This window comes from Amblyraja radiata, chromosome 13 (assembly GCF_010909765.2).
Source record: "Amblyraja radiata isolate CabotCenter1 chromosome 13, sAmbRad1.1.pri, whole genome shotgun sequence".
Taxonomy (NCBI): Eukaryota; Metazoa; Chordata; class Chondrichthyes; order Rajiformes; family Rajidae; genus Amblyraja; species Amblyraja radiata.
Genome location: NC_045968.1, coordinates 24,992,243 through 25,008,538, shown reverse-complemented (window position 1 = coordinate 25,008,538; position 16,296 = coordinate 24,992,243). Strand labels below are relative to the sequence as shown.

Here is a 16,296-nt window from a genome sequence, read left to right as displayed (position 1 = left end):
AATTCCTCCGCCTACGCCGCATCTGTTCCCAGGATGAGACATTTCATACCAGGGCATCGGAAATGTCCTCGTTCTTCAGGGAACGGGGATTCCCCTCCGCCACCATAGATGAGGCTCACACCAGGGTCTCATCCATACCCCGTAACACTGCTCTCTCTCCCCATCCCCGCACACGCAACAAGGGCAGAGTCCCTCTGGTCCTCACCTTTCACCCCACCAGCCGGCAAATCCAACACATAATCCTCCGCCATTTCCGCCACCTCCAACGTGACCCCACCACTCGCCACATCTTCCCATCTCCCCCCATGTCTGCCTTCCGCAAAGACCGCTCCCTCCGCAACTCCCTCGTCAATTCTTCCCTTCCCTCCCGCACCACCCCCTCCCCGGGCACTTTCCGTTGCAACCGCAAGAAATGCAACACTTGTCCCTTTACCTCCCCCCTCGACTCCATTCAAGGATCCAAGCAGTCGTTCCAGGTGCGACAAAGGTTCACCTGTATCTCCTCCAACCTCATCTACTGCATCCGCTGCTCTAGATGTAAGCTGATTTACATCGGTGAGACCAAGCATAGGTTGGGCGATCGTTTCGCCGAACACCTCCGCTCAGTCCGCAATAACCTACCTGACCTCCCGGTGGCTCAGCACTTCAACTCCCCCTCCCATTCCCAATCCGACCTCTCTGTCCTGGGTCTCCTCCATTGCCAGAGTGAGCAACAGCGCAAATTGGAGGAACAGCACCTCATATTCCGTCTGGGGTCCTTGCGTCCTTATGGCATCAACATTGAATTCTCCCAATTTGGCTAGCCCGTGCTGTCTCCTCCCCTTCCTTCACCCTCTAGCTGTCTCCTCCCACCCTCCCATCCGCCCGCCCTCGGGCTCCTCTTCCTCCTCCCTTTTTCCTTCTTTCTTTCCCCACCCCCCATCAGTCTGAAGAAGGGTTTCGGCCCGAAACGTCGCCTATTTCCTTCGCTCCATAGATGCTGCTGCACCCGCTGAGTTTCCCCAGCAATTTTGTGTACCGTTGATGTAGACTTAATGGGCCAAAGGTCCATGAAACGGTTAAGCATATCTTTATTTATTATTGAACAACTGGTTGTAATGTTTTTAATCAGTTGTTAATATTATTTTGCTGTAGCTAGCTGAGGATGAACTGGAAAAAGATAAATAATAGATTTTTTGCTTTGTTCTGCAGAAAAGTTGGCTTCTCGGTATCAGCTTAGAAATGAACAACTCATAAAAATACATATAATAATCCATTAGCATGTGAAATGGACCTGGGTCCCATGTAAATCTTCGATCTCTCAATTCCTTGACAAATGGGTGAGAAAACAATGGAGTAGATGTATTCAGCCTACCTGGCGCCACACTCCTGTTCCTATTTTGTTGTGTTCTAATGAATCCAAGTCTAGTACCTTATAATTTAATGTAATGAATAACAAGCTAGCACTATGAGTTAAATGCAGAGTCATTGGGATAACGCATGATTGAATGCCTGCACTATTAATAAAGACTGGCTTGCAATGAACTATTCTTTGTTCACCATGTGAGTTACATCCTGAAGACCAAGAGTGTAAACATCTCTGAAAAGGTTTGGAGTGATATGGGCCAAACGCAGAACGGTTTAGAAGTATATGGCCTAAATGGGGGCAAATGGGACTAGATTAGACCGGGCATTTTGATTGCCATGAAGGAGTTGGGTCAAAGGGGCTGATTCCATGATGTATGATTCCGTGACTTTATCCACCATCTATTGCAGTCAAGCCTGTAATTCAGAGCAACATCAAGTTGCTGTTAAAAATGTCTCCTGCTCCTTCCAATATCACCTACATTTTACAGCGGCCTATTAATCTACTAAACCACGTGACTTTAGCATACGGAAGGAAACCAGACCTCCCAGGTGAAACCCATGCAGTCACAGCGAGAACATGCAAACACCACACACACAGCACCATAGGTGTCTAGAATTGTGCGGCAAAAAGCCCCACTAGCTGCTCCATGTGTCGTCCAGATCCACTCTTTGTATCTGAATGAAAAACACCGTGCAGCCCCTGCGTTCTGTGTTTAATCCTCACCTCTGGTGCTGTCCGTGTGGAGTTTGCACATTCTCCCTGTGACTGCCTGAATTTCCTTGGGGGCTTCTGATGAGCTTGTAGAACATGATGATAGCGAATGTGAAAATTACATTTTAACCATCTGCAGCCTCTGAGGTAGAAGAGAATGTTTTCTAAGGGGTACACAATGGGAGAAGTTGGATTTGATATGGTGCTCTCCTATCCCATCCACATTCTATGCCACCCAACAGGATTCACCTGCTCTTTATTCTGCTGTGTCTTGAGGACGTTCAATACAAAGATTTATCTCAGTGACTACAAGCAAGAAGTGCTCCATGCAAACTTTTCCATGAGGAACTGCTCGGATGACATATTCCAGTGGACAGGAATGTTGTGTCTTTGGCATGTGGGAGGAAACTGGAGCCCCCAGAGAAAATCCACGTGGTCACAGGGAGAACGTACAAGCTCCTTGCAGCACCCATAGTCTGGATCAAACCTGGGTCTCTAGCTCTGTAAAGCAACATCTCCTCTGCTGTGCCACCGTGCCACACATGGATACCTGTCAGTCACTAACACACCATGGACTTGTGTGTTGTAACAGACCCACCAAACCCTGGTCTCTGCCTGCCTGCCTGCATTGTCCTCCCATATCATTCACCAATCTGTGTTTCAGCAAAGCCCAAGCGAATGGCATGAACCACTGCTTGGGGCCTCTACCCTTGCCAAGTACGCACCCCTCCCTGACTCACTTTCCTTTGCCAAATCTCAGCAGACAGCCAGGTTGCATAAAGGTAACCTGGTTGAAGTTGCCATGATGGATATGAATAAGCCTGGACCCACAAGGTCTTAGGAATCAGTCACCACTTGAATAATCGGTGTTCTCTCACATTGGGTCAACATTTATGAGGCACTAGAGATGCTGGAATCTGGAAAAAAAAGGAGAGCAGCTGGAGGAACTCAGCAGGTCAGGCAGCATCTGTGGAGGGGAATGGACAGTCAACGTTCCTGGTCGAGACCCTTCATGTAGATCTGAATCATTGACTGTCGCAACCTAAATTAAGGTTCTCAAGTCGACATGTGGTCTGTCCAGTGTGGATGAAGGATCCTGACCTGAAACATTAACTGTCTATTTCCCTGCACAAGATACTGCACGACCATTGAGTTCCTCCAGCTGTCCTCCTTTTACAATATCTTCAGTCTCTTCTGCCTAGATTTCACTGCTCCACTGCAAAATCTTCAGGTGATGCCCTTTATGATTTCCACTGCTCTCCTTTTCTTCAACCACAGTCTCATCCAGACCTGCAATCACAGCCATGTGTTATTCCTCTGCACTCATCACAATCTACCGTCTTTTGTGGCCAGTGTTCTGTGCTGTAGCTACAACATTGCACTATTCCCCACATCTGCATTTTTCACTTTCATTCAGGTGTCAGAGGTTATGGGGAAAAGGCAGGAGAATGGGGTTAGGAGGGAGAGCGAGATCAGCCATGATTGAATGGCGGATTAGACTTGATGGGCCGAACGGCCTAATTCTACTCCCATTCCTAATGAGCTTATGATCTTATTCATTTATCTGGAAATTTTCTAATTTGAAGGACAGTCGTGCTATTGAGGGAGTGCAGCGTAGGTTTACAAGGTTAATTCACGGGATGGTGGGACTGTCATATGCTGAGAGAATGGAGCAGCTGGACTTGTACACTCTGGAGTTTAGAAGGATGAGAGGGAATCTCATTGAAATATATAAGATTGTTAAGGGTTTGGACACGCACGAGGCAGGAAACATGTTCCCAATGTTGGGGGAGTCCAGAACCAGGGGCCACAGTTTAAGAATAAGGGGTAAGCCATTTAGAACGGAGACAAGGAAACACTTTTTCTCACAGAGAGTGGTGAATCTGTGGAATTCTCTGCCTCAGAGGGCGGTGGAGGCAGGTTCTCTGGATGCTTTCAAGAGAGAGCTAGATAGGGCTCTTAAAAATAGCGGTCGGGGGATATGGGGAGAAATCAGGAACGGGGTACTGATTGGGGATGATCAGCCATGATCACATCGAAGGGCCGAATGGTCTACTCTTGCATCTATTGTCTATTGTCTTTTGGCTGGAAGGCTAAACTAACCTTAGTCTAAAGTCTCTGCCTTTGACAATTGAGTCAAAAAGTAATTAGTGGGAGAGCCAAATTGGATGAAAATCCAGGTCAATGAGCAGAAGGATTTCGTTCTCACTTAATGGGTTGCACAGTATGGGTTAACATAGCAGCATCTGTCAACATGAAGCTGTAACTAGACACCATCATCTGAAGAAGGGTTTCGGCCCAAAACGTTGCCTATTTCCTTTGCTCCATAGATGCTGCTGCACCCGCTGAGTTTCTCCAGCATTTTTGTGTACCCAGCTACACACCTTCAGTTCAAATCAGGAAATGAGTCTAAAGTACCAGTTCAGCTGGGCTTCAGCAGCCTTGAGCACTCAGGGCTGTCTTAAAAAAAAGATAATGTCTGATTTTGTATTTTCTTTGTAATCAGCCAAAACACACACTGTACAACTGCCGTGAATGAAAGAGTGTCCTTGAGATTTGTGATGACTCCTTCAGTCTGGAATCTGTGCTGGAAATCACGATTAAAGGATCCCTACAACTGCGGAAGGCACAAAGTCCAACATTGGGAGCCTGGGAGCTCCAACCCGGTGCGTCCCTGTCGGCTTCGGAAGCCAACAATCCCCTGCTAGGAAGTGGCCGTTCCAGGTGGCCCAGCCACTGTGAGGACTCTCCCGACGCCGGGGCAACTCCACCCGGCCAGAACGGCCAGGAACATCGGGCCTCCGTAGAGGCAATAGCGGTGGCCTCAATAGGCCTGACTTTTGGGAGAACTGGGGTTGGGGACTGGACTTTTGTGCCTTCCCCCACAGTGGTAACCACTGTGGGGGGATGATTTTTTTGTATGTAGTTACTATGTTAGTCTGTGTCCAAGTTGGCTGTCGGAAGGGAGAGTGGACGCTGGCGCGCTTTAGCTGCCGCTGCTCTCTCTTCACATTGTGTTTTTTGATTTTGTGTCTTTGGAGCGATTTCTATCTTTAATTTGTATATTGATGATGTCCTTATTATTTATTTTTCTCCGACTATGATTTTTTCTCTTCTGTTAATCTTTGTAAGGTGTCCTTGAGATTGGAAAGGCGCCCGAAAATAAAATGTATTATTATTATTATTATTACTCTGTCAGATGTGATCCACCCCCTGTGTAATAGATTAGTAAGAAATTAAAGATAGCAAGGTGGAATTATAGCTTCTGGAATCGTGATTCCCACAATCACCTTGTCTGGCATCATGACAGGATTTGCATGAACCTAATGGGTTCCTGCTAGTCTAGTGTTTATTTGAGGGGCCATCTTAAGAAATGCTGGGAGTACTGGTTGGCTCCAACACTCATAATATCAGCAGGACACCAGGAACATCAAAACCAGGATTGTGCTTAATTCTGGTTTAACAACCAAGGAAACCACACAGCAATGTGACAGCAACAGCCTTGCCTTCAATGGGTTTCAGTCCATTTGCATCTAACCTTAGACCGCAATACAGCATGTACAGGGGTGCAAATAAACCACTGCAATATCAGTGGCGATAGATTTTTTGTTAATTGTCCAAAACAATGTTAAATTGTGTTAATTTTGTTAGGTGGGTATGTTATTTTATGAAACAAGGTTAGTCCGCATGCCTATGCACAAGTGGATTTAAATGAAGACAGTCTGATCCACCTGACAAGTAATGCACATAAAGGGATATACTCCAACACTTTAGCAAACCCTCGGCAGAAATCTTTTGTGGCAAAATGTTGCAGACCCATTGTCTGTACAACCGAGGTGGTCTCTTTATCACCACAGCTGGTGCAGGGTAAACTCCATGCATTTTGAAGGAAGAACTGAAATGTCTCCACAATCACAGAAAATCACTGTACATATCATCCCAGCATAGTCATTGTGTGCAAGAGGGGCATGCTGGCACGATTTGAAGGTGTGGTACTGTGGGGCCCAGATGGAACACTGGAAAAGAGGGTAACTTGTAGCTGTGGAAATCATTGATGACACCAGAATGGCCACATCACTGCAAACTGATCTCATAGTTTTTATTTCCTGCTCAATTTTTATTTCAGCAATTTGAGGGAAATATAATCAAATGCGATGAGATATCCTTTTGGTCAGAGGTCAGATAACGGGCCAAGTGGCATGGAGTGAAATTCATCTTATGTATGTGATTCTTTGTTTTACTGCATTCGTAGATTTTAGGAAAACACAGGAGGGAATTTAGAAACATAAAAACATGGCCCTTTCATGCATTTAAAGAACAGACTTTACCACAAAAACCTGCTTAATCAACTATTACATTAATTCCAAAATATATAAAAATCTCGAGGAGCCTGGATCCTATAGGGCAATAGCGCTTTTAAATACGGATCAGAAGATACTAGCTAAGACTTTCGCTCGTAGATTAAGCCTAGTTATCGGTAAATAAACACTTTCAGATCAAACGACACTCATTTTATAATTTGAGATATTTGTTTAACATAATATATTCGCAGAGAATGGCAAACGAAGATCTAACAATTATTTCTCCAGATGCGGTCTTATATTTTTTACAGTGATGGAAACATTCCAATTTGGAGAAACCTTTACTTTATGGGTGAAGCTTTTATACACTAATCTAACAGCTAGGATATTGACAAATCAAATGCTTTCACCTAAATTTTATTTATCTAGGGGTAACAGACAAGGATATGCTCTTTCCCCAATGTTATTTGCTTTAGCCATAAACCCCTTTCCAAGAGTATCAGGTCCCATTCAGGCATTTATGGATATAATACCAAATATACCTCCAATAATTTGTTTTATATGCAGATGATGTACCTTTATACATTATTAATCCCCAAGTTAGTATTCCGAATGTTTTAAACATTATAGAAAAAATTGGTTCTTTTTTTGGATACAGAATGAATTGGAACAAAAGTGAAATCATGCCAATAAAAGAACAAGACCCTTCTCAACACCAACAATTTCCTTTCACAATCGTTACTGAAAAGTTTAGATATCTTGGAATTTACATGACTAGAAAGTATTCCTCTTTGTTTAAAATAAACTTCCCACCATAAATAGATTCTGCCATGGAATACTTTATTCATGCTATCAATGGTTGACACAAATACATTCAAAGGATTTGAGTTGATGTTATGTAGTTGTCATTGCATTCAGACTGATGGATATAAAATGGCATTCTGGACTACATTGTGCTCGAAGCCTTGGCAGGTCACACATGTGCGTTCAGCACTTCTCAAAGGAGCATATATTCAGAAGCGCTGGAATAGAAAGGAACAGGTATTTAGAACATATCGCCATGTTCTAAGCCATTGTGTTATACAATTAAAATCATGTTCAAATAGTTCTCACATTGGACATCCTTTGCAAAAATGCTGTTATTAAATATTCCAGCCATTGTGTTATACACAGTGTGACACCACCCATTTGATGCCGCTCAGATCCCTACCACTGGCTGACAGGCCAGGAGAGGCCAATCCCCAGCATCATTGGTGACAGCTGGGTCCAAATAGCTGTCATCGAATTGGACACCTGAACCACATCAGCCTACTCCTTTCAGCCCGGGCTTTCTAGCCTGAGGGGGAAAGAGAGAAGGTGAGAAAAGAAAATGAAGAAAAAGATACAGAGGAAGGGAGAGAAAGTGAGGTGCCTCCCTGCTAGTTGAGTTGGCCTGTCACAGTTTCAAGGAAGACTGAGCCACTGGGACAAACCCGAGACCACCAGCGCCACCATCTGGTCAAGACTGAGTTGCCAGGTAGAAACCCCAGCTAACCAGTGCCTCTACTGAGACTAAGACTGAGTGGTTGTGAAAAGCCTGCGTTGCCAGTGCCTCTTCCTGCCCACTGACAATGATGGACAGTGCCCACACACTGAGGTAAACAGGGAGCTGCCAGGAATACTCAGGGACTGCCAATGCAGCCTCTTCAAGCCCAAAACTGAGCTGCCAGGATAAACCTTAGACTGCAATGCTTCCTCTTGAGGATGCCTCCTTCTTCAAAGACCAGGACTGAGCTGCTGGGAAGAGCCCGAGTTCATGAGTCTCACCACACATGCGCTGGTGACAGCAAAGGATAGTGCCCCCATGTTGTCCTGGACTTTCTTGGTATTGTAAATAAAATGTAATATGCAAGTTTATCTTACTGCGAGTGTCGGTGTTCCTGACGCTACAACAGGTAAAGAGGAAATTTCTTTGCATGTTCAACATGAATAGACAAGTGGCAGTAAACAAGCCAAGGTGGAGTGAGGATGTGTAAACTGAACAATTGGGGGAATGAAGGAAGCAAAGTTCTAACGCGCCTGGAGTGAAAGGTGGTTGCTTGGAATCTTGAAATCCAATGCTACCTTTCAGAGATTTTTGGATGGACACTTGAATAGGTAAGATACACAGGGAAATGAGCCTAATGGCGAGTAGTTATCAAAAAAGGTGGGCATGAATGTGCTGGGCAGAAGGACGTGTTTCTCTGCTCAGCAACTCTGTGACCCTTTGAGAATGGATGGAGTCACTAAAAGTCAACCTTTGAACCCTAGCCTAAGGAAACCTCATTAATCTTAATAGTTCCTGTTACACAAATAATGAGAATATTACAGTCACAGAATCATGGCTTGCACAGCACAGAAATACACCCTTTGGAATCCTTGTCCTTGTTGACTATTTACGAAGAAGAAACTTGCATCCAAGCCCAATTGTCTACCCTAGTATCACTAGAGTTCTTCTGCAGTAAATATGATCTGAAAGTATTTGATGTGAACCCTGATACCTCTTACTTGAAACACGTGCAATAGCTGATGCATTCCTATTTCATCAATATTTACCTGGAGGTTTGCAGTTATTCAGTGCTTCGAAGGAAGTCATATACTCTTTGTTCAGGAAACTTTGACCTGATTGCATTGATTTGGGGATTTCAATGAGGCACTGTGTAGAATCCTTAAAAACCAAGTCCTTTCCGTGCTTTGTAGAGCTGAACATCTCAAATGTTTTTTTCTGGGACCCATTCAAACCATATTTCTCCTGGAATAAGAAGCAAACTTGTTACTGGTGTCAACAACAAATGTTATCCATTGATATACATGTAGATTACATACACTGAACATAGCAACAGGACCAACTACTTTCTGAAATATATATGTTTTAAAATGAATGCTGTACATGCACGTATATAAATTTATTTTGCTGCATTATTGGTGAAGAAACTTAACTGGGTTAACAAGATTAATTTTGATCACCAAAGTTATCGTAAATTCACTAAATGAATACAATGTTGGACTGGTTAGATGCATTGAGGTCTCCGTATGCCTGACACCTAAATATATAACCAGGACAAATAACCATCAGATTGACGTAATGAACAATATCTCTAGACATCCTAATGTAATTTAAACATTGGACTTTTAATGGTGTAATGGGCTTTTATTTCAACAATCTCATTAAGTTTTTAGGTATCAAAAAATGGTTGTTGTTCAAGACTGCCTGAAGCCTACTCTCAATATACCAAGGCAAGGAAAAAGTGACGGGTTCAGTTTTGACACTCTCCTTTTCACAGAGGGCAGTATATGGACCCCCATGAACGAGAGAGTTGAGGAGGCGGAGAGAGAGCTCAACTTATGTTCGGACAAATTAAGATGTGTAGAGAGATCTCAGGAGAAATCCATTCAGACAATCTATATTACCAATAAAGGAAATGTTTTTAAATATCGATCTCAATTATCCTCTCTGAGGACTGAAGAGATGGGAAAATGTCCTGGGTGTCCGGTTTATGCGATGAAGGTCAACGATCGTAATCTCAAGGTCACCATGATAATAACCTGTTAACAGAAATTGTGCATTCCAGATCTGCTTCTAAGAGTGAGCAAGTGACCAGACCTTAAGCTGAGGCCAGTTACCATTTTTATAAGGTAATTAATGAATAGGTAAGTGTGATATTTAATTAATCTGAAAGAGAGAAATTAAATACACATTGAATATATAACAAAAGTGTACAAAAGAAATTGCAGAAGTCATGACAGTAATTTAATTAAGGTGAAATATTTTTACATATCAAGCATCTGATTCTGAGGTCATAGATTTGAAAACAAGCGCTGGTCAATTGAACTGAATTGTATTTTGATCAAATAGTGAAATTTAAATGTAACAAGTGAACTGTGGAGTTTTGGAGAGTAAACCAAGTCAGGGTTTTGCTGGAGACTTTTTGTCTGAGCTATGAATCATTGTTGGGAGGAATCAAGATTTAAAGCACGGTACAATTCAACTATGAAGTCGCTCTGCATCATATAGTCAGGCATGGAAAGTTTGTATTCACCTGTTCTTTTTTTAGCAAATCAACAACTTCCATCCTCTTGTCTGGTCGAGTCACAACAGCGTGTGCTGGGACTTTGGCCAAGTGGCAATCCATGTACTTGTCGACACGGGCTATATTGTTATTTGGGCACAACAGACGATAATTGCCAGACGTCAGATTCCGATTCCAATCTAGCTTTCCATTCCCTGAGAAAATAATTCCATCGATTATCATTCTCTCACAAATAACCAAAATAAATTTCTGGTTGAAAAGGACAGTGGCATCAATTTCAAGATAAAGGATGCAAACTAACATCTAGGCAATAGTTCTCGCGCATGGTGTGAACATAATGAGGTGCCTTTCTTTTGATTAAAGCAATTAAGGCCAATGAAAGGTCTATGGCTTAATTGGTGCCAGTTGTGGCATTCAGACATTTGGCAACATTTCATGGCCAAATGCTAAGCATCCAAATGTTCTGATCAGGAGTACTGTATTGCAGCAGTCCTGGTAGACACTATTACAAATCAAGGCATCAAAATGTATCCCCCCTCAGTGATGTACAGTGGAATAAGGTCAGCATATTTTGGTAGGTAGTTTCTCATATTCTGCTGCACAGCCTGTATAATTGTATCCTTCTGTTCCTCTTCCAAAAGCGGATTATTTGGAGAATTACTGTGCCTATTGTGGCATAGATCAGGGTATGGACATTTTATAAATCAGAAAGTAGTAGACTCTAAGCTAGATTCTGGGAATGTTGAAAATGGGTTAAAGAATCACAATGAACATACACATCTAAGTTTGCTAATTATATAATACAATGAGAATGTACAAAGATGACCATTGGGTTAAGTGGAAGGGGAAGAAAAAATGACAGATGGCTACATTATTTTGGAAGTGAACATTGCTGGCAAAGCCAACATTTCTTGTCCATTCCTAAGTGGCATTGCTAGGTCATTCAAGAATCAGGCACAGCCGTGTGTCTGCAATTAGGTTTGAGTCAAATCAAGTAACGGCAACAATAGATGATCACAATAGAAACATTCTGTTAATTGCGTGGTTATCATGGTTCTTATTTCAAATTCCAAATTATTATCTGAAATTAAATTCCAATGTCCGATTGTGGAATTTGAAGTAGGGTTCCTGTAAATCTACCTATGGAAATTAAATTCAGATACATTTTTAAAAGATCAAGGAAATGAGAAACCAGCACAGAGGATGATTTGGGGCAGATTTCCCATGATCACATTGAATGTAGGCCCAGGCTTGAGGGGCCAAGAGGTTCACTCTTGCTGCCGTTTTCTTATGTTTTTTTGCAAGTCACACACACCGTCAGTATTCTCTGGCACAGTTGTATGCTTAACGAAAGCAACATCGCCAACATCCACAAGGCACCTGAAGGAGATGTAAACAATTAGTTACCATAGAGCATTCATGTGTGGACATAGTGTGCTCGGAGAGTTATATGGTGTGGCTGCTTTGTAACAATATCACACAGTGAAACAGCCTGTCCAGAGTAGAGCAAATAAACGATTGCATCTTTTGATGTGTATATACCGTGCTTCAATATATTTACCAAAAAAACGGCCTTATTATTTTCCATGCCCACTCCTGAAGGCATTTACTGGGCTATGGATTGCCAGCCAAAACCAGCAGGAATGGGCAAAGAAAACTGGGGAAAGAACATACCAAATCATTCCTATACCTTTTCCATTTTGTGAGCTAATTTATTGTGACTGGTCTAGGTGAGATTGTGATCAATGGTAAAACCTTAGGATATTATTAGTGTGGGTCTTGGTAATGGTTGCAAATTGTAAGAGTTAATACCATCTCTTGTTCAAATGATCATCATCTGCCTTTTTCTATGTTGCAAATGTTATTTGCTGCCTATTAATTCACATCCAAATGTCATGCAGATCATGCTGCTTGCAGGCATGAATTTCTTCATTCATTGAGGAGTTGCAAATGGAACTGAACAACCATCAGCAAACATTCCCACTCCAACATGATGATGGAAGGAAAGTCATTGATGAAGTAAATGAAAAATGGATGAACCTAGGGCACTCTCGTGAGAAAACCCGATATGAATATATCATGGGACTTTGAAAAGCAATAATCATTAACTACATACTGTGTGTGTGAGGTATGATTTCAGCCATGGATATGTGTGCCCACGGACTTCAATATTACTAGGGCTCCTTGATGGCCATGCAGTCAAACATTACTTTTATACCAAGGGTAGTATATCTCACCCTTTCTCTCGTATTCAGCTACTGAAAAGGTTACTTAAATCAAAATAAAAGTATTTTTGTAGAAAGGAGGAAAGTTTTGCAAGGTTTTCACTAAAGACTGTGAGGGTGTTTGACAACTAAAGAGGAGCTTTAGGTAGACACAATTGTTGACCATTATTAATCATAACACATAACACACTGCATTTCAGACAAATTAAGATTTATTACTGTACCTGAAGGCTCCACTGTAACTGAAGTAGCGTTCATTGGTGTTGGCTACACATACATCTTGTGGTGTTCCGGTTGGTATTTTCTTACCAATGCACAGGGAACACAGTCTGGGATTAGACGTATCCGCTCCCGGAGCACAGCTTGCACTGAAATATGATGCTACGTTCAAAAAGAAAATCAGTTAATTTTCCCAGTCAATAAAATTATTTTTAAGACTATGCACTTGCCACATCACTGACAGTGCTATCTTTAGACTTTGTGGCACCATTAAGCAGTTGAGATGGAAAGCAGACTGGAAATTCAAAGAACTGCAGATGCTGGAATATCAAGCAAAAAACAAAATGCTGGAGTAATTCAGCAGGTCTGGCAATATTTGTGGAGGGAATGGATAAGTGTCCTTTTGGGTCAAGGTCCTTCTTCGAACTGGAAATTCTATTGGAGTTCTCAAAGAGGGCATACCTATTACAATGGGAAGCACAACTTGAGAAGAACACAAATGCTTGTGGAGCTGATTTTTTTTTTCTCCTCTCTACTGGAAGAGTGACCAGGGTTCCTTGAAACACAAGCTACGGCAAGCTACCGACAACCGGCGACTCATTAGGACGTCCACCTATGACCACACCTATGACAGCCTACGTCCACAAGGTACGACCATGTCGGTGACAATTGGAGACAACTTAAGATAATTCAATCGCCGGTACCTGTCTCCGGTTGACGTAGATTGACGTAGATAGTCGCCAATGGAATTCACCAAAGTCAGCACTGGCAACAACCTATGTCACCTGGCAACAACCTACGCCATCCTGGCGGCAGCACCTACGTCAGTCTACGATCGTTGGCATCAAGCCCAAGGGCGCCGACTATCGCCAAAAGGTTTTGAACATTTCAAAATTCAGCGGCAACCAGAAAAAAGGTACGACTCTTTGGGTGACTGAGGTGACCATACAGGCGACACCCCAGCGACCATGTGGCGACAGCCTAGTCACCTGTAGTCGCCTAAATAATCGCCTAAGTGGGACAGGCCCATAAGTCTTTTGGATTTAAATGTAGGGGTGATACTTAAGTTTAGCAATGACATCAAAATGGTAGCGTGGTTGGTAGTGAGCAAAGATTTTCTAGCATGAAGATATCAGTGGACTGGTGAGACAAGCAATGGGATTCAATTTAAAGTAATATGAGGTAAAGTGTTTAAGCAAGGCAAACAAGGCCAAGGGATTGATTGTTGGTAGGATACGAAGTGTAAAGGAACAGAGAGAATCAGGCGTATTTTTAAAAAACATGCAGGATACTTGCCATTTTGATCAAGACATAGAACACAAGAGCAAGGAATGCATTCCTGAACTGCATAAATTAGGTTACAGGCAGAGTTCTATACATAATTCTGCTCTATTTTCGAGAATAATGAGAGCACTTGCTATGGCTATGAGGAGAGACTGTGAGACAGACAGTTTCCTTTAATTGGAGGAAACTGAGGGTACCATTGACTGAGTCGCATAAAGTTATGAGAGGTCTAGCTGGGGGGCAAACAAAGGAAAAATTGGGAAGATTTGAGATTTTTTTAATCACTTGTTGAACATGTGGGGAGTCTTGAAATCATCATCTGAAAGGGTGATCGAGGCAAATGCCTAGTTTTTCCATACCAGGAGAGATGCCTGGCACCTTTGAAACAACCGTCTCTCTGCCTGCTTTGGCCGACCAGATCCAGAAATTCACCTGTGCCCAAGTGTGTTTTGACTTTGAGTTTTGAAATGTTGATAATAGGAAGCAGACATAAAGTGAAAATAGTGCAAAGTTTTTTAAAAAAGCACGTTGAGAAGAATCAGAAACAAAAACAAGGTACAAAACTGAGAGGGCAGAAAGTGAGTGAGAAGTACTGTACATAGAAGTAAGAAAAGGATAAGAAGCAGAAAACAGAGGCAATGGAAATTAAAGCAAGTGACTGGAACAGCTTTTATTATTTGTGCCTTGGAACATGAGAAAAACATTAGCTCAATCAATTTAAAACTTTACCAATGAAAAAAATATGAATCACACTTACAATTATAAATGTCACAAGCTTTGATCTTTCCCTCTTTAACCAGGGTTCCAATGGGCACGTTCCAGCCTGCAGTGCGCCCAATGGCTGTGTGGCACGACTTCTTTCCCCTCAGTTTTTCCCAGGTTAGGCTCAAATCCTTCACGACGGCCACGGCATAGTAAGAGGCTGCGTAATGAACACAAAAATACTTGGTTGTCCCAATGGAAAAATAAATAAATATTTATTGCTGAGTTAGGAGAGAGGAAGGTAGGGTTGGAGGAGTGATCAATGTGTATGCTGATCAGATTCAGAAGTGTGGAGTTGGGTGTCGGGCCTATGCTGATGTAGGAATGATAAAATGACTGAGGAAGGCCAAAGATTGCAACTGGCAACCGGATTTGTGTTGGAAGTATTTAGAATCCACCAGAATGTCTGGAGGTTTGTTAGCCAATGAAATGGAAGGAGCCTCATTGATCCATTGCATCAAAGTGTTAGAAGGTTGGGTGTTGGGTGCTTCAATGGACTGGGAGGTAACATCTTAGGTTTTGGATACAGAGTGTCGGTGCAGTGTGTAAGTCAGGGCTAGTTGACCCAAAGGATGAAATGCAAGCATAATGTGTAAAGTCAATGGCAAAAGTCGGACTTAAGGTGTTTTGCACAGGGAATGGCATCATCCCATGTACTACAATGCAAAATTGATATCAGTACAGAACTGACTTAGGCTAGAAACAAACTTTTGCATTTCCTGAGCAATTCAAAGTGAACCAAATGTAGTCATTATCACATCTCACTCCAGAAAAACAAAATCAGTTTTCAGGGCAAACGTTGATCATACAAACAAGTCTGACCCTCGGCTGCAATATTCAGAGGCAGCTGTAGAATAGGAGTGCATCAATTTCATGATCGCCAAAATAGTGCTATTGACCTTGGGTTAGTTCAAATCGTGTGCTCTGCCTTGGTCAGTATCTCGTCGATAAGCATGTTATAACAGGCTGAAGAACAGGACAGCTGACAAAATCTGAAGAAGCGGCCAGAGAATGGATTGCAGAACATGCCCTGCAGTTCTTGTTCTTATCAAACTGCTGGCCATTTGACTTCCATTGCTTGATGTTTGCTCAGTTATTCTGCTTTGAACCCACCATTAGTGTACCTCTGAAAAGGAAAATAACTTTTCATCCTGTGATCCTTTGCAATTTTACTTTACTCTCCTCACAACATGTATCCTCCTAATTATTTCCTCCATTCTTTTAGGAACTCTGTTTTTCGCAATTAGATTGCAGTCTTATCAAAGTCAAATATGATGTATTAGAGTTTGATGAAAATAATGATTTCTCACCCTTCAATGCCAGTCAGTGTTTTGACATGGCTGACCTCATCATATTTCTACAATCATCCTACGATTTTGTCCATCTGGCTGGGATCA

The 16,296-nt window shown here is 42.4% G+C and overlaps 1 protein-coding gene across 1 annotated transcript in view; it reads right to left on the bottom strand.

The window, feature by feature from the left end:
* Window positions 1–7,182: 7,182 nt before the first annotated feature.
* LOC116979726 (serotransferrin-A-like) overlaps window positions 7,183–16,296 on the bottom strand; it is a 43,381-nt gene continuing 34,267 nt past the window's right edge. The window contains 6 exon segments of the mRNA XM_033031461.1: window positions 7,183–7,382; window positions 8,935–9,130; window positions 10,419–10,603; window positions 11,725–11,789; window positions 12,859–13,015; window positions 14,895–15,059. Of these exon segments, the coding sequence (XP_032887352.1) occupies window positions 7,348–7,382; window positions 8,935–9,130; window positions 10,419–10,603; window positions 11,725–11,789; window positions 12,859–13,015; window positions 14,895–15,059 (803 nt within the window). The 3' untranslated portion in view covers window positions 7,183–7,347.